The sequence below is a fragment of the Rhinopithecus bieti genome, unplaced genomic scaffold, assembly GCF_001698545.2.
Source record: "Rhinopithecus bieti isolate Rb0 unplaced genomic scaffold, ASM169854v2 scaffold_35595, whole genome shotgun sequence".
Taxonomy (NCBI): Eukaryota; Metazoa; Chordata; class Mammalia; order Primates; family Cercopithecidae; genus Rhinopithecus; species Rhinopithecus bieti.
This window is the reverse complement of record NW_016815333.1, coordinates 511,614-531,258: the sequence shown is the minus strand read 5'-3', so window position 1 is coordinate 531,258 and position 19,645 is coordinate 511,614. Positions and strand designations below refer to the sequence as shown.

At 40.4% G+C, this 19,645-nt stretch overlaps 1 protein-coding gene across 1 annotated transcript in view; it reads right to left on the bottom strand.

The window, feature by feature from the left end:
- KIF5B (kinesin family member 5B) overlaps positions 1-15,641 on the bottom strand; it is a 51,893-nt gene extending 36,252 nt beyond the window's left edge. Inside the window, 2 exon segments of the mRNA XM_017853104.1 lie at positions 7,546-7,633; positions 15,057-15,641. Of these exon segments, the coding sequence (XP_017708593.1) occupies positions 7,546-7,633; positions 15,057-15,182 (214 nt within the window). The 5' untranslated portion in view covers positions 15,183-15,641.
- Between the last annotated feature and the right edge of the window lie 4,004 nt (positions 15,642-19,645).

Below are 19,645 nucleotides of genomic sequence, written 5' to 3'. Positions count from 1 at the left end.
CCCGTCTCGGCCTCCCAAAGTGCTGGGATTACAGGCTTGAGCCACCACGCCCGGCCAACAATGGTAAATTTCTTAATGATGACCCATCTAAGCAATTTTTCTGGACCCAGACTGCTTTCTGTGGTCAATTAAGAAACAAATTTTAAATTCCATTGCTTATAATAAAGAATTTCTTCTATCAGCATGTATCTCAAATGTCATTACTCTACATTCCAAAGCTTTATGTGATCAAAAAGAAAAATGTCCTCTGCCAATTTACATACAGATGAGATTTTAGAAACGAGACTGACGGTTAATTAGTAGCTAATCCTCACAAACCCCTACCTTCCTCTTTATCCTACCCACGAAGTATAACACTCAGTCCTACCTCAAAATCAATTACCAAGAAGTTCCTACGAAAAATCAAAATCGATTACCAAGAAGTTTCTATGGAAAAAAAAAGTTATGAGACAGGGTCTCCCCTCTGTTCAGAGTGCCATGGCACAGTAAATAGCTCACTGGTCACTGCTGCCTCGACCTTCTGGGTGTAGTAAGCTGCCTGCTTCAGCTTCAAGTAGCCAGGAGTAGAAAGGCACATGCCACCACGCCTGGCTAATTCTAAAAAACTTTTTGTAGAGACAGGGTCTTGCTATGTTGCCCAGGCTGGTCTCAAACTCCTGGGCTCAAACAACCCTTCTGCCTCAAGCTTCACAAAGTGCTGGGATTACAGGCCTAAGTAAGCCCCTGCACCTGACCCTCTTATGAATTTTTTTTTCAATTTTTTCCAGCTTCTGACATTAACATTTAAATATATTCCTTTATTAGGTTAAAGGGGGAAAAAAGGCAATCTTTTGATTTCTGGCTTTCGAGGATTTTGTTTTTTGTTTTTGGTGACAAGAAAAGTACTATGAAATTACATTCTATTCTAGAGGAAGTCAAAATAAAAAGAGAAGCCTCTGCTGGAAACAGCATGTAACAGTGAAAAGTAAACCAGTAAGCAAGCCAATCCTTGTTTCTTCCCCAACATTGGGCACAACTAACTAGATAATAGATTTCCTACAGAAACATTTATTAATGAGAAAAAAGACATCATTACTTACTTCCCTGGGAAGATTTTAAGAGACTCCAAACATTTGAAACTTTCCTTCAAAATCTTTTCATTTTTCAGAAGGAAAGCAAAATTATTTCATGTATCACATTCACTTCTTTCTCGAAACCAATTCCACAACCCACCCCCAAAATATCTGGGTAAAAATCTCATCCTATGTGTTCTTACAGTATCTGCATTTAATCATAATACCTACCAATGAGTATTCTGTCAATTTACTTGTTTGCTTTACTTACCACCCTGTCAACTCCTCAAGGTCAGGACTGTGTTTAACTCCTAACACAGTGCCTGGTACTCCGGAGGAACTGAAATGCTTGTTGAATATTTATTACCATCATCAATGTACAGCATCTTTCTAAAGCCTCCCTCAGCCTTTTTAATATACTTTTGTCATTCCTATGAGAAACAGGTGGACAACTCTCAATAAGTATTACTTCTTTCATACTTTATCAACAGAAAAAACATATTTAGCTAGTGAGATAACAGCTAAATATTTAGCTAGTGAGATCACGTTTTAGAAAAGTCACTTTGTATCTCTCTGAGCTTCAGCTGCCCCCAACAAAATGACTACTTAGGGAAAAGCTCTGAGAATTAGAAGTCATGATATGAAGTTACAATTAACATCTGAGAGCTTACAATGAGTCAGGTTCTAACTATTTTTTTATATATTATTCTATTTAATCATCACAAAACCCCCTGCACTGTACTATTTGTTTTTTGCTTTTGAGACATTCTTGCTCTGTCACCCAGGCTGGAGTGCAGTGGCGCAATCTCGGCTTACTGCAACCTCTGCCTCCCAGGTTCAAGCAATTCTCCTGTCTCAGTCTCGCAAGTATCTAGGATTACAGGTGTGTGCTACCACACCCAGCTAATTTTTGTATTTTTTGTAGAGACGGGGCTTCACCATGTTGGCCAGGCTGGTCTTCAACTCCTGACCTCAGGAGATCCACCCGCCTCGGCCTCCCAAAGTGCTAGGATTACAGGTGTGAGCCACCACACCTGGCCTGCACTGTACTATTATTGATGAGATGAGAAAACTGAGACACAGAGAGGTTCAATAAACTTGACTGTAACTCCACAGCTAGTAAGATGAAGTTGAGATGCAAATGCAAATAGACTTGGCTCCAGAGACCTGCTCTTAACCACTGTACTATATATTCAAGGAGCAGAGGAACCAAAATAAACACAAGGCAGGCTACATCTGGAAAAACCAAAGGTGAATACAGTGGCAGAGAGTTCATGTCAGGAAGTCATGGTGGAAAAAACAGGAAATCTACAAAGACCTGATGAGATGCTTATCATATAGTGGGCACTGAATAAATAACTACTTAACACAAGGGAAACAAATCACTCAGATTCAGAATTCAAAAGAATACAAGTGGATAAATCTTATTCAAAAGAAACAATTGTATCTAACAAATCTACAAATAGGGAATGGTAACAGCCCTACATATAATCAAATTATAAACTTGTCCAGACAATTATGAGCAAGTGCAATCTCAATGAACTTGTCAGTGACCCAGAGAGTACTATCTGCTTTCAGGTCATTACTGGCAACTTGCTCATCAAATCTCTATCTCAAAAGAAATTCCAGCTGGCCCATTATTCTGCTGATCTTTGCTTACCAACAATTTCTAACCATGGCTTCCCATCCAATCTGTTTAACAATGATTGTCCCAAGTACAACCTACCATGTATTTAATTGCTTTCCTGTCCTCACACCTCCCTAGGTACCTACCCCTACGCCATCCTTCTCCTTAAATATGTGTATTACTGGTAACTCTGCCACATTCATATCCTTGTCCAGGACAAGTCCCACCAGCTACTACATACAGTCTCCTCCAAAATGGTACAGAGCACTTGGGTGAAGATAAAAGGAAATCATGGCCACGTGATACTGACATAATTACAAAGTTTGCATAGAAGAAAGAGATTATGATAGAAACCTTGTATTCTAACACTTGTTGGAAGTCTGATTTTGTGCAGTAGAAATAGCTGAGACTATGAGTTTATTCCAAATACAACCATGACTGATTGAATTAATAATTTCCTCTAAGAACACAGAGGACACATGGCGAGCATGGTGGCTCACGCCTGTGATCCCAGCACTTTGGGAGGCCAAGGCGGGCAGATCACCTGAGGTTGGCAGTTTAAGACCAGCCTGACCAACATGGAGAAACCCCATCTCTACTAACAACACAAAAATTAGCAGGACGTAGTGGCGCATGTCTGTAATCCCAGCTACTCAGGAGACTGAGGCACGAGAATCGCTTGAACCCAGGAGGCAGAGGTTGCAGTGAGCCAAGATCGCGCCATTGCAGTCCAGCCTGGGCAACAAGAGCAAAACTCCATCTCAATTAAAAAAACAAAAGAAAGAAGAAGAAGACAGAGGCCACAATTAGCAGTTGATACTTGTTTTGTGTTTAACAACTCCTAGTACCTATTTTGCAGAAGAAGAAATTGAGATTTGGAAAGGTTAGGTAACTTGCCAAAAGTCACATAGCAAGAAAGTGGCAGAGCCTAGAATTCAATCTAGGACTGTCTGATTCCTAAGATTGTACTCTTACCATATTACAGAAAAGGGAACTATTATGCCGAACACAGTTCCAAATAGTAAAGCAGGATGAAGAAGGGACTGAAATTTTGAGAAAAGAAGAGAAATTTCAGGAAGCTAATGATTTCACCTTAGAACTGCAAATAGTAATAAAGCAGAACAGAAGTAATAGATGCATGTATCCTAAATGTCAGGACAACAGACTTCACCTTCTTCTTTTCCTAAAGGTTAGGTACCACTTAAAAAACAATAGATTTTGAAAAACTCTGAGTATGAGCCTATTATTAAGAGACTATGTAACTAAGGATGTACGAGAGAGAGAGAGAGAACTCATGAGAACAGCATGAGAAAGATAAAAGTCCAGGATAAGTAACTCTTAGAAAACCAAAACAAAATAAAAACTAAGGCCCTAAGAAGAACTTTTAAAGTCATATTCAGAAAAAAAAAAAAATGAATGAATGAATGAATGAACCTGCATTGCTCAGGAAAAGACCATAAAATATTAACTGATGATATTATAATGGAAGTACTTCTGTTTACTGCCATCTTCCACAAATATGATCCTCAAAACAGAACAACAGAATAAACATCGTTGAGAGAGACTTTAAGGTTGATGTGGAAAGTATGATAGCAAAAGAATGGCTTCAAATGAGCCCATTTCTAGTTACTAAGGAGGATTACATTCCAAGGATAAAAATCTCACAGCTACTGTAGATTAGTTTTAAAAGCCAAAGAGAACAAAGGTAATAGAAGACACAAATGTTACATACATTTTCAAAATGGGAAAAGCAATATATTATGAAATAAGTATACCAAAATTTCATTAAGTAAAGACTATGGTTGAACTAACCTCATTTCCTGTTTGGATATGGTTATTCAATTGGTACTTGGGCAAATACTAGACTCATGCACCAACGCTTGATAAAAGGATTCAAGTTTTTCATCATTTTCTTGTGAGTATGTTGACAAATTAAGGACTAGCCAACTGTATAGGTAAGAGGCTCTGAGGTCGGCTGAATACCCAAACAGTGTGATTTAAATAACTGCCAACAATCTTATTCATTTTAGAAGATTAAGCTAGGGACCATGGCCCATTAAGCACTTTATAAATGATTTAGAATCGTATTTTTCAAACTTCAATGCCTTTGACACTTTAATAGACTTATCAAATGTGCTGACAGCCAACTTACTAGATCCCCGGTAAGATATAAAAATAAAGCTCAAAATATGATTAAGAGCTAAAATGAACAAAATGGAATCTTAAAGGTTTGCTCTCCGAAGTGCAAGTATGGGGTAGGGTTTAAAGTAGGCAGCAAGAGATACAAAAAAGACCTGCATGTTCAAATTGCCCATGAATTCATGAATCAGTAACTTTCTATTAGTAAGAAAGCTAATGTAATTTTAAACTGTACTGATGAGACAGGAAGTATGTCTCAATCAAAGAAATTGCGTTCTATGATAGATCCCTCTGGAAAACCACATGATGCTTACAACATGATGACCCTGTTCCTCTTTGCTGCAGTCATTTACACAATTACAGGTGTTAATTCTCCTTCATTTTACTAAGATTTCAGTACCCAGTTCACTCCCTCTCACCAATACCATTACTGCTGTAATACAACAGTATTGGTGGTTTCAAAGTCTGCAGCAGATAATCCTACTAAAATACCCTGGCCTCTCAGCTCCTCAACTAAATTTTCTGCAATCTTATTTATTCTTTCATTTTTATTTTAAAAACAGAGATGAGGTCTCGCTGTTGCCCAGGCTGGTCTCAAACTCCTGGCCTCAAGCAATCCTCCCACCTCAGCCTCCCAAAGTGCTGGAATTACAAGTGTGACCCACCATGTCTGGCCTTATCCTTCTTTACTACCTCAGAAGCCAACTCCATGACAACTCCTTTACCTTTTCATTACTAACTGCGTTGCTTCCATAATCTCTATTTCAAGTACAGACAATACTCAACTTATAATGGGGCTACTTCCCGAAAAATGTATTGCAAGTTGAAAATACCTTAAGCTGAAAATGCATCAAACACATGTAACCTACCAAACACCATGGTTTAGCACAGCCTACTTTAAAAGTGCTCATAGGCCGGGCGCGGTGGCTCAAGCCTATAATCCCAGCACTTTGGGAGGCTGAGACGGGCGGATCACGAGGTCAAGAGATCGAGACCATCCTGGCTAACATGGTGAAACCCCGTCTCTACTAAAAAAAATACAAAAAACTAGCCAGGTGAGGTGGCGGGCACCTGTAGTCCCAGCTACTCAGGAGGCTGAGGCAGGAGAATGGTGTGAACCCGGGAGGCGGAGCTTGCAGTGAGCCCAGACTGCGCCACTGCACTCCAGCCTGGGCGACAGAGCAAGACTCCATCTCAAAAAAAAATAAAAATAAAAAAAAATAAAAATGCTCATAACACAGACATTGACCTACAATTCAGCAAAACCATCTAACACAAAGCCTATTTTATAATAAAGTGTCAAATATTTCATATATTGAATACTATACTCAAAGTGAAAAACAATGGTTGTACAGGTACTAGAAATATTGTTTCTACTGAACGTGTATCGCTTTTCCACCATCATAAAGTCGAACAATTTTAAGTTGTTCTAAGTCAGGGACTGTCTGTATTCACCTTCTATTACTCCATCCAGTACTCTGATTCCAACAAAGCTTTGACCCCACTGAGATCTACAACCCACTACTGTCATACCTTTTTTCACTGCCCTTTAGCCTCCCTCATATCCTTATTCCTGTAACTTAACCACCTTAGATCCCATGGTCCACCATTATAATCACTCCTTTGACTATTTCCTCAATTCTCTTGTCCCCCACTTCCCTCTTTTGTACTCAGCTAGCAAAACTCCAAATGGGCAAAAATTCAACTCTTTCAGCAGCTAACCTCACGTGGGCCCTTAATACTGCCTGGCAATACTCTTACACTGCCTGAATCCATCCATTTCATGCCTTTTCCTAGAACCTCTTCCCCCTTCCTCATCTCCATGATGACTCTCCTCCCTGTATTAGACAATATGGAATTGATATAATGAGTACATCCACATTTTCCCTCCCTCACATCTACAGACCTTCTTCTATAACTCCACTTTATCTCCTGCTACTAGGATGAACATCTGTGCTCCTATGCTATCCTAATCCATCTACTTTTATACTGAATCTCAACTCCTCAAATGTGGTGAATGCCACAACACAGATTTTGCCTCAATCTAAGAAGCAGTTTTTAACAACTACAGCTGTAAAAAAAAGAAATAAATCATATCACAAAGTAATAGTCATTCCTTTGATTAAACAGATTTCTACAGTAACTGGAAGTAACTCCAGATAAACAACGAGTACTCTCTAAGCTTTAAAATTCAATGGTTTTATAAAACATAAAATTATAAATATCCTTGTATAAGTTACAGTATTAACCGGAATGCACATACTTTTCTCACCCCTGGCAACCCTTGTTAAATTCCTCAAGGGATATAGGTAAGTCTTTGGGGAAGGAATAACAATGGAATGGAAGAATGATAGACTGCCATTTTCCACTACTTTTTAGAAATGTGTCTAGCCATTTTGTTTTCATTCTCATGCTGTTCTCTTTCTAGAATTGCCACCTTGGAAACTCTCCCAGGAATATCTAATAGAAATGCATCTCTCAAGAATAAGTGTGTAACATAGTTCTCATAATACCCTTAATTAGGTACTGTATATAATTAATCATGGAATTTCAGCAATAGAATATTTACTAATTGTATTTGACCTTTTATTATTTAAACAACTTTCTTCTGCAATTAACTTAGAATAAAGGAGCATTAAAATGAAAAAGAGAAAGTTGAGTAAGTAGAAAAGATCACAAACTTATTTACTTATTGCTGAGACAACTCAGCAGGTTAAATATATTTACCTTTAACAATCTTCTTTGCACAGTCATTATACACTTGCTCTTGGGATGTGCTTGACTGGAACACCCGATCAAATGCATAAGGCTTGGACTGAAAAACAAAAAAGTGTTTCAACTATACAAATTAAAGGTAAAGGAATCTTTCTAACCTTTATAGATACCATCATATATTTAATCTTTAAAACAGTATACCTAGTATGCATAATTTAATATCATTGAATCTTTGAAATGGAAGGGATCTTAGGAATCACCATATACAAACCCATTAGAATAAACTCCAGGAAAACATGAACGGTCTTTAGTCTTTGCTGCAATCCCAGGGCCCAGTAATCACAACTGTAATTCTCAGTAATTATAATTAGCACTACTATGGCAGCCAAATATTGCTGAGTGATTTTTATTTTTTAAATACTTATTTAAAGACAGGGTCTCGGTTCTGTCACCCAGACTGGAGTGCAGTGGCACAATCACTGCTTACTGCCGCCTCAACCTTCTGAGCTCAAGAAATTCTCCCACCTTAGCCTCCTGAGCAGCTGGGACTAGAGGCATGTGCCACCATGCTATGTTGCCCAGGCTGGTCTTGAACTGTTATGCTCGAGATCCTCCTGCCTTAGCCTCCCCAAGTGCTGGGGTTACAGGTGTGAAACACCATGCCTGTCCTGCAACAGCTTTTCAAACATTCTTTCATTTAACAAATACTTATGGAATGTGAGATGACATGCTAGAATGATAACCAAGACAGATTCCCTCTGTGCTTTAGTGGAGCATAAGTAATAGTGGGGCAAACATTAAACAATTAAGTGATCAGAATTCTGACTCATACAATTGAGTGCTATGAAAGCGCAATGAGAGCATATAGGAGGAGAACCTAAGTCTACGGGAAAGCAGAATATCAGGGAAACACGCTTGGAGAAAGAATATTTAAGAATGGAAGAATAAGCAGCAACTAATTCATCATCACTCTTTCCAGTATTACTCATGAAGGATGAGAAAGGTTTCATGTAGGAAAGTAGTCTAGGCATTGGGAGGATGCTTAAAGATCCTAAGGCAGAAAGAACAGTATAGAATGCAAGAAACCAAGGGAAGTTGTTAAGTTGAAGTACAAGGAGCAAGGATCAAATGCAAATATCAAAACAGTTAAAAGACATCATCTTTTCTGAAAACAGCTCTGATCTTCTGGACCCCAAAAATGATAAAATGATATTGGGGACTCCATGGACCACTCTTGGAGAACCACTTATATAGTCTGAGGAGCCAGAGGTATTGAAAAAAAATCAGTGGTGCCCATGCAAGTCAAAAAAAAAAAAAATTTTCAAGGAGGGAGTGATTATGTCAAACATAGCTGTGAGGCTAAGACAAAACTAAAAAGTACTCCATGACAAAGGTCAGATTGGAATGGATTGAAAAAGAATGGCAGGTAACCAAGTGGAGCAGAAAATCTGCTGTATGTCTAAGAAAGCTTTTGTTTTGTTTTGTTTTGTTTTAAAGACTTGTAAGACCTGAGGAACTTTAAATGCTTGCAGGAACAATTTAATAATCTAGGAGAAAGAGTAGGTATCCGAAAACAAGAGGTAAGGGGTTCTATGTATTTGCAAGTATCTGCCTGCTCTCTAGTTTCTTCTGAAGGAAAGAAAGGAAGCTGGTCCCTAAAACACAAAACAATCACGACCCCAAGCCCTTAACATTAGAAAACACTTTCTAGGTCTTAGCTGAAAAAGACCTACTACACTCCACATCCCCACCTCAAAGTCTGAAATAAAAGTAACAATGAACCAGACACTTCTAAAGCTGTTCCCAATTCCCCTTTCCCTTGCTACCTCCCAATAGGCTGGAAAGCCAAATACCTGCTAGCCTAGTCTCCTTGCAACTAGTAGTCACATGACCAAGCTCTGAATAATATGAAGTGGTAGTCTGTTTGAGGTCTCTGAGAAGGGTGTTGTTATCCTGATAAAAAGGACCATCTCAGCTGAAACTGCCCTTTCTCCTTCCTGGAATGAATGCCTGGAGCTGTAGCATCCATCTTGCAAATATGACAAATAGGATGATGAAAAGCAACAGCTAAGGATGACAAAGTATAACAGAGTGAGGAACCGTGAAGGACCTATATTCAGGCTTTCTGTTATGTGAGAAAAACATCCTCTTATTATTTAAGCCACTATTAGCTGTTGGTTTTCCCTCTAAAGCTGAAAGCATTACTGACAGATATAATAAGCTCATCTCACTTTGGCATCAATTTAAAATAGGCATCAATGTCTGATTATTCTTTAGTTATGATATATGTGAACATATCCTTTTCTTAGATGCTACTGAAGCAATTAACATTCAATTCTACAGGTGTGGCTAAAAGAAATCTATTATTTTACTGCTGACACAAGATATATTCATGGTGAACAATTCTGAAAACAAATGTTAAGTACAATCAAATTAACAATCACCACCCAGAAATGAACCATACTAATAGTTTTCTACACAAAATAATTTTCCCTTCTCATTTATTCAGCATTCATTTAGTAACTATAAAGATATGAGATACTGTAGATGAGTAACACAATTTTAGAAATAATTAGCACAGACTGTAGTGTTCAAAGAGTAATAGAGGATAAGGCCAGGCAAAAACCTGAATACTAAGTTAAGCTGTATACTTGGATCTAACATAAGTCATCAAGTGATGTCAGCTGAATTTTATATATACATATATACACATGCGCACACACACACACACATATATATATATATATTTTTTAAAACAGTCTCACTCTGTCGCCCAGGCTGGAGTGCAGTGACGCCATCTTAGTTCACTGCAACCGCTGCTTCCTGGGTTCAAGCGATTCCCGTGCCTCAGTCTCCTGAGTAGCTGGGACCACAGGCACGTGCCACCACACCTGGCGAATTTTTGTATTTTTAGTAGAGATGAGGTTTTGCCACGTTGGTCAGAATGGTCTCAAACCGACCTCCAGTGATCCACCTGCCTCAGCCTCCCAAAGTGCTGGGACTACAGGCATGACCTATGATGCCTGGCCTTAATTTTTACATCAATAGAAAATAGTGCTCCTAAACCATTTACCAAGAGATATGCCAGACAATAATCTAAACAGCTTCACAATAGTAAACAGTTTTAGTAGTAAAGCCTGCCTCAAAAGTACTTTATGAAGCTGCTTACTCTTGTTACCAACTCAAAGCAAATATATAAACTACCACTACAACCTTACTAAAATAATATAAATGGCAACTATTAAAAGGTAACACACAAACATAAAAATAATTGAGACTGGAGTGATTATCTTTCTAAAAGTTATTGTTCAATAAAAATTAACTCAAGTGCTTAGCATTAAGTTGACAAAAGTCTTCTTATCTTGATTGCAAATCCAAATTATGATTTTGTAATATTAAGTAAGGCAAATGTTTTAATTAAAGATCTAGCCATAAATTAATGACTGACTCTGGCTTCCTGGAATGAAAATTGACTTTGTGATACATAAAGATTATTTCTAATGGTCTATAATTAAGGCATATCTATATTTTTCAAATAGATTAAACAAAGAAAACTCATCTGGACATCTGTATTTTTCAAACCTGGTTTTAGCCTCAAAATTTACATTATGTAACTTTTAATCCCATGTATCTTCAAAGATCCTCAAAGTTTCAGATTTCAATTTTACTAATAACTCCAAGTCACAAGATGCATCCACATCTGAATGACGCTTTAAGGGGACAAATCAAAAAGGAGTAAACTGATCTCGACTGCATACCTTAGGTTTCTTAAGGGAAGTGATTCCTGTTTTGAGTATGCACCAACCAGGCTGAACACCAAATTTGGTTATGAAGGACACCCTTCTGGCAGGGATATGTCTTTCTCTGGAATTCTGAATAGCCGATTATTTCAGATCACTTGGGAGTGTATTATATTAGATTTTCCTTAGTTAGACACTATAGTGGGCTAACATTCCACAACTGTAAAGGTATGTGATGATGGTTCCTTCCCTCCTCCCCTTCATTTTTCCCTCTTAAGGTAATCAAGAAGGTCCAAACACCAAATCATTCACTTGAAAACGGAGAATCTTGTTTTGCTTTAGGCAAGGAACTGGGCAAGATTATCTAATTAGTTTTATTCTCTTCTAATTTCTCTGAACTACCACAACTTGTTTTTGGAAGCCTTTACGGTGTACCATATAAGGAATAATGATTTGTAAGGATACTTAATGATGCAAATAACCATATTCTACTTTCATGGTTCACAAACAGGTGTAATTTTTTATTGATTTTTCCTCCTGGTGTTTTTAGCAAGCTCCTAATTTTTTCTATCTTTTTTTTTTCTGGTGTTTTCAGCAAGCTCATTTCAAAGACATAAACTGTTTCCCTTGTCCTCCTTGTTTTGCAGGTAACAAGTTCTCTAATTTAAAGCAAATAGTTTATATCACTTATAGACTTCCTTAAAATAATTCATTTCATTCAATGTTACATTTATAACACTTCACCAAGCACTTAATTAAAAATAAATTCTGTATTAAAGGCTGTACAGCATACAGAGAAACACTATGAAATTGAAAGATTTGCCTGCCATGGTGTCATATTAAAATCACTGATTACACGAGTAGTAGGAAAAAAGTTTGGACAAATTATTAAAAACTGAAGTTAGAAGAAAATCAGAATCCTTAAAAATTACTTTCTCCATGAGCACTGATTATGCTTCCAACATCATAAACTAAAATATTCTTTCAATTTTGATCTAAATAGAAGATTGTGTACAAAATATTCTTAAATCATGTTTTTAAAAATTGAGTTTTAAATGCTGCATTGCAGCAATTCTCTCCTAAACCGTTCATTATGAATCAGGATTACAAACCAGAAAAAAAAGAAAAAAACAAACCGAGAAGATTTTACCCAGAGATTTTCTAATTCCGTTCCTCTTGGCTGCTCTTATAACCATTTACAAAAGGAAGTAATTCATTTAAAAAACTAAACAAAAATATGAGACCTCAGTAATTAATGTCGTTACTATAGGCAAGAAACTAGTTTCTGAAAACAATGAACCAAAACATGTTGCCTTTCATTTTTTAAAGCTGTTATTTAGTTGTAATGTATTTTTGCTTACACTTAAAACAACAACAACAAAAAAAAAAACAGGCCGGGCACGGTGGCCCACACCTGTGATCCCAGCACTTTGGGAGGCCGAGGCACATGGATCACCTAAGGTCAGGAGTTCTAGACCACCCTGGCCAACATGGTGAAACCCCATCTCTACTAAAAATACAGAAATTAGCTGGGCATGGTGGCGCGTGTCTGTAATCCCAGCTACTCGGGCAGCTGAAGCAGTAGAGTCGCTTGAACTCGGGAGGCGGAGGTTGCAGTGTGCTGAGATCACCCCACTGCACTCCAGCCTGGGCAACAAGAGCAAAACTCAAAAAAATCTCAAAAAAAAAAAAAAAAAAATCAACCAACCAAAAAACAACTAAAATGCTTATCAGTTTACCTAAAGGTTAACTGTTCATTATACATTCACAAACCAACTATACATTTATTCCTAATATTATTGTTTATACAGAGTACTGAAATTTTGAAACAGAACTTATAAGCAACTTTTTCCCAATGGAAACCTAGAATAAATGTATGTTTCCTTTATTCATTTTCCTTTAGTTCTTTCTTCATAGTTTATGTCATATCTGGGCCTCATCAAAGGTTACCTTCTAATCTTAATACATTTTATGAATCCTAAATTTTAGCATTCCAACAAAAAGAATCATAGTGATAACTACAGATCTGTGTAAACACAAAATCTGAAGAAATAAGACATTCTTAAGACAAGTGTAAAAGGAAAAATAGGTTTGTTATGTGCCAACCACTGCTGAAGCTGATCAGGTACTGTAAATTACAAAAACTCTTAAGAAACTAATGGCCTCAAGTGTGACAACTAATCTAGGCCTTGAAAGCCTCCAGACTATATGCAAAATATACCATCCTAAAGGAAAAGGATTACTGCGCTTAACTACTACTCCGCCTCTGCCGGCCTATGATGTCATTTACACAAGAGTTTTTCTTGTGCACTTGTTAACAAAGAACTGGCCTGACGGTCTTTACACAGTAATAGTTGGCAGTTGTTAGTGACCTAATGACTTGCTTGCCAAAGGCCTACCAAGGAGCTAAGACATTCATTTTTCGGAGCTGAACTTTGGAGAAACTTTCACATCAAAATCCTAAAGAACTTTAGTCTGTCTTCAGTGTCAATACTTTCAATCATCCTTGTTCCATCTCCTGTGACCTCTGCCCTATTTCCAAATTAAATAGCTCCATACAGTTATTAACTACAGAATGACATTAGAGGAAAAATTAACATATTAAAATTTCATACTACGGTACCTATGTAGAAAGTTAGTTCTACTACATAGCATTGCCAAGAAAGACCAACATAATTTAGTCACGAGTTCACTGTTTCGTATGTCATACTTTACAATTAATTTTTAATCTCCTTCAACTAGGAGTGCTATTTTCTCAGACCTTTCAATGCCAGAGATCAGACTAAAAAACCCTCACATTCTGGTCTCACTGACAATGATCACTCAACTCTAGTTATGTTTTACACTACAAAAAAACAGTATCTCACTATTCTTGGGATTACCAAAGATCAATTTTCTTCAAGATAGACCTTAATTGCAGAAGTATGAATCTAATACTGGTCAATTTTATCTTTTCATAAGCTTGTTTTATAATACTTTGATATAAAACAAAAGCTGATACTTTTCCTAGGCTGTTATCCCATAAAACCTAGCAAGAGTGCAATTTGTCTTTCGGAGTACTTATCTGACCCAACCAAAGTCGGCTAGGTCTGCTAGATTAAACAAAATTGATCATTCCGATTTAAAAAAAAAAAAAAAAAAAAAAGCTCAACTATTTCTTTCTACTATCATCCATTTACCATTTGTAATTGTTAACATGAAAAGTCATTCACCACTCAAATACGGTGGGTGAAAGTTTGAGGTGTAGATAATATTTGTAGCTGTTTGGTGCTTTTTCCTTCTCCCAGGGGAAACAATACGGTTCAAGGGCTGGTTATGTTTCTATAAAACTAAGTATCTTTACTAAAGTATAATACGGCTTGTCTCAGAGCTCAATGTCCCCAGCTGAACTTTATATAAGCATTACATATTTTCTGAATGGCAAATTTGGGGTTAATCCAAAACACCAACAGTATCCGTAACTGCACACACAGAAACGCAGACAAACGTGCACTGAACTTGCTCCCCGGACGTTCCTCCGTTGCCCCAGGTGGGGGAGTGTCCAGGGCTGAGGCTGGGCGCCTCCCGTCTCCCGGCGCCGAAGATTGGGGTGGGGGCGATCCCGGAACGCACGCGAAGCTGCGCAGTCTCCCTCCACTGGGTTATCTGAACCGGCAAACCCCGCCGAGGAGGGCTGGGGACACCGCTGCTCCCTTTCAATTCTGCACCCTGCCACTTCCCTAAACTCTCTGCACAGCCCGGCCCCAAGAAGCGGGAGGAGGGGTGCCGGCGGGGGTCACTCACCGCGATCACGACCGTGTCTTCTCCCTGAAACTTGGCGATGTACTTGTCGCCGCGATTCACCTCAGACTCGTTGAGAGGTCTGAAGCGACACATCACTTTGATGTTACACTCGGCCAGGTCCGCCATCTTTCTCGCAGCCGGGGCCGGCGGCCGGGAGCCACTCCCGGCTGCTCAGTCTTGCAGGGAGCGCGACGGGGCTGAGGACCTGGGGTCGCTAGAGCCCTGAGAGGCAGCAGTCAGCTGCGCCGCGCAGCGTTTCCCCGGGCGGAGGCGGCCGGGGAGCCGGGACTCGAAGAGCCGGCGCCGGCAGCCGTTACCCTAAGGCTCACTTCCGATCCATCATGGCAGCCATGGCGGCGGCGGAACCGGGGAGAGCGTCCGCGGCTCCTCAGCGACGCCCTCGACGGCCTGGGCGTGCTGCGGAGGCTGGGGAGGTTCTGGGGGCCGGGAGAGTGGCCACCTTCTTCCTCCTCGCAAAGAGCAGACCGGGCCTACCCGTCCGCCCGCTCTGCTGTCCACTGGCCAGCTGGCCGGCTGCTGCCCGATCACTCCTGAGGCCGCCGTTGGGCGACTGGGCGGCGTGGGGGGAGGAGTGCGCAGGCGCGATGGGCCGGGAGGCCCGGCGACCAATGGGTGCCCGCGCTCGCACCCGGTCGCTGCGGCCGCGCCGCCGGTTCCGCCACCACTCCTGGCCCGGAGTCGCAGATTCAAATTTTACAGCACTGCCCGTCTCGCAGAAGTGCCTGTGTGCCTGTGTACACAGGGCGGCAGCTCCCAGTCGCCATCCCAAGTCGCCGAAGAATCCCCCAGAGCTAAGGCAGACGTATTTAGCTTTCTTTTCTTTGGGGGAGAAAGGGTTTGCTTTAACTACTTAATGTCGTTTGTTTAAATAAATCACTAGGCTGGTACGGGTGCGGTGGTCGTGTTTGCAACTAGTTGATGACAGCCAGAGATTTGTTTCTTCTCCACTCCCACTGTGTCACATGACCAGCTTTAAAATTAAAAACATAAAGTACTATATTCCTAAAAGGAAGTGTTGCTTTCATTTTTTTTCTGGCGGCGGGAATCATTCCTGGCCTACCTTTTTAGAGCACGTTGCCAGAAAAGAGATTTCAATGAAGGGTAACTCTTTCCTGAGAGTGGGATGTGGGGAGAAAGGAATAAGAAAGAAAAAGGAAAATTTTCCTGAGGAATGAAGAAGGTTGCTGAAGAAATGTGGAACAGTAGGGTGAGGAGGGGGAAGAGCCCTCAGCCCACCTCACACAGCATCTCTGTCACTCCATCTGCCCAGTGCCTTGCATCCAGCCCGCACCCTCGCCGCCCCCACGAAATTCAGCGAATTCCCGCCACTTCGCTGGCAGTGAACATACGGAACTCATCAATCCCAATACTGGAGGAATGACTGACCTGGAGCATAAAGATGGTGTTTATAAAAGGCCTAGGTAAATTTGTGCATTACATATCCAAGGAAAACCACTCCATAACTGACTTTGCCTTCTAGTTTTAGAAGATGAGTACCATAAAATTCCACGGGGAACTGGATCTGAGGAAGTGGCTCTGAGGTGCTGTGGAAGAACTGCAGTAACAACTCCTCCCCCGGTCCCCAATTTCTGTTCGTAAAACGAAGGATTGAACTATGAAAACCTCCAGGGCTCCCTGTGCTCACCCAATCATCCTAATACCTCCAGAAACAAATTCAGACTTCAACAGATTCAGGTTTATTAATCCACTGCCTTGAAGAAGAGCTCAAGCTCAAGGAACCTTAGAGCATTTCACCAAACAAAAGGATAGATGGAATTAACCCGGGGCTTTCTGGGAGGTGTGGAGTTCTGATAACATTTCAATGAGGCAGTGTTTTGAGAGGCCCCAAGCAACGCAGAGCTGCAAGTAAAGGCATTAACATCAGACCTGGCCGGGCTGGTGGCTCACGCCTGTAATCCCAGCACTTTGGGAGGCTGAGGCGGGCGAATTACCTGAGGTCGGGAGTTTGAGACCAGCCTGACCAACATGGAGAAACCCTGTCTCTACTAAAAATACAAAAGTAGCTGGGCATGATGGTGCATGCCTGTAATTCCAGCTACTCAGGAGGCTGAGGCAGGAGAATCACTTGAACCCGGGAGGCGGAGGTTGCGGTGAGCTGAGATGGCGCCATTGCACTCCAGCCTGGGCAAGGAGAGCGAAACTGCATCTCAAACAAACAAACAAACAAACAAAAATCAGGTCTGGACTATAGTGGACCGCAGATTCTGTTTCTTTGAATACTACAGTTAAGATGGATGGGAAGGGTTGTCTTCAGAAACGCCTTTTTCCAAAGCTCTTCACCTGGCTTGGAAGTCAAGGCTGTTTCTCTATGTCTTAGGTTCTCCAACTAAGAGTGGAATGTTTTATTCTTACTGATATAATTTCAAGCAACAGTTTCTAATAGTCTATGATCTTTGTAGAATCGGTTTTCTCAGTAAGAAATCAGTAGGCTAGGCATGATGGCTCGTGCTTGTAATCCCAGAACTTTGGGAGGCTGAGGCAGGGGAATTGCTTGAAGCCAGGAGTTCGAAACCAACCTGGGCAACAGAGAGAGCCCTTGTCTCTACAAAATAATAAAAGTAATAAAATTAGCTGGGCGTGGTGGTGTGTGCCTGCAGTCCTAGCTACTACAGAGGCTGAGGCAGGAGGATTGCTTGAGCCTAGGAGCCAAGGCTACACTGAGCTATGGTCATGCCACTATACTCCAGTCTGGGTAACAGAGCAAGACCTTGTCTCAAAAAAAAAAAAAAGTAGGTAACTCAAAGAGGGAGTTTGTATGACACTTTATAAATGTAGTATGTCCTTAAGAGAAATACTCTTTTCTGCTTACCTTTCAGCTGACTTTACACTCTGTTAGTCCAGTCTAATCAATGAAGGTAGAGTCTTACTTTGTCACTTTTTCAGTCCTAGTATTCTTTACCTGGTTCCTTCATCATATCTATATCCTGTCATCCTTATCTACAATTGCAGAAAAAGTCAGCACTCTCCCTCTCAAAAACTAATTTCTCAGTTGCATTCAAAATTCTTTCCAACTTTGTCCAATACCTGGATCTTACCAATGGCCACCGTCTTATTCCATCTTTGATTTCTCCCTTTTCTTGGCTTCCCTGGAGAAAAAAGGGAAACAAATATGCTCAGCCACCTATCTTTAAAACAACAATGAAACCTAACACCTTCATTGGTTCCTGTTGACTAGTTGCCTTCTGTCAAAGATAAAACAAGCCAGACGCTAGTTAAAGTGGTATCGACAGATTTTAATGCATAACACACTATTGCAATGGGGAAAATAAGCCAGAGTCAACAGAACTCAACTTTGACTTGTACAGAGGTAACTGGACGTTTTAAAGGGAGCACAGAAATACAAAGGGGGACGAGCTGGAGCTCAGTAGAGCCCGGGAAGTGAAAATTGCAAAAGCAAGAAGTGGGGTTGGTCCACATGGAACCCATCTGGGTTCGCTAACTGATCCTTATGGAGATTAGGCTCCTGCCCTCCCACAGAACCTAGGAGACAGGGACCCTATCTTCAGGTATTGGTTGGAACAAACAGTATATTTTCTGTAGTCTTGAATTTTCTCAGGAAGCCACTTTAAAGGAAGTAAGGGTCATCCCAGGAATGTGACCTTAAGCTGTTAAATTATGTTCATGTTTTGTTCAAGTCTTTATAGGCCACGGTTGAGGCCTACCCAACAAAGGCTCAGAGGAGCCTGACTGGAGTTTGGTCAAGGGGAGAATCTTTGCCACTTCTTGCTGCCATTTAGTGGGTGAAATTGACTAGAAGGGAGTGTGGTTGCTCAGAGGCAGTTCCATCCAAAGACAGCAGTGGCTATGCAGCTTCTACCACGCGAGAATTGTGGGCCCAACACTACAAAGTTTTCCTTTTTCCAGAAAGACATAATCCAGATTTCCTTAAAACTCTCAATTTTTAACTTCAATTGGCCATCAATTTAAAAATAATTTAAATAATGCATGAACTAAGTAAAACATCCCTGTGGGCTGGATGTGGCAGGTGGGCCTCCAGTTTGCAACCTTTGAGCAGGATGTCATGATGAGGGCTCTGTCCCCAGCCCTGGCTCTCTTATCTCTGGGCTCACTTCTTTAACAATTGCTGGAGTCTCTTATCTACAACTGATGTTTTCATCTGTGTGACATTGCCATCTCTCCAGCTGCTTACAGGCTACCTTGTGTAGAATGCTGTACCGTAACCTCAAATTTAGCATTCCAGAAATGAAACGAATTATCCCCCACTCCCTGCCAATATTTAATTCATGACTGGTATCAGCATTCTTCTATACTTCCAGGCTAAGAAAGTTCCAATCACCTGTAATTCTATTCTTCCCTTTATCCCCTATACATGCAAAAGAGAAACATGGTAGTCTGTATTTGAAGCTCCTGAACTTTGACTCTACCATTCCCCTATGTTCCTCAACTCAGAAGACCTGAGGATTGATCGATCTAGAGCAGTGAGTTTCAAATTCTATTCCATAGAAACAGAGGTTCCAAAGAGGTGACTGAGGACACATCATGCGTGTGGGCGGGGAAAGGAGGTAGAAGGAAGGGAGTGAAACTCT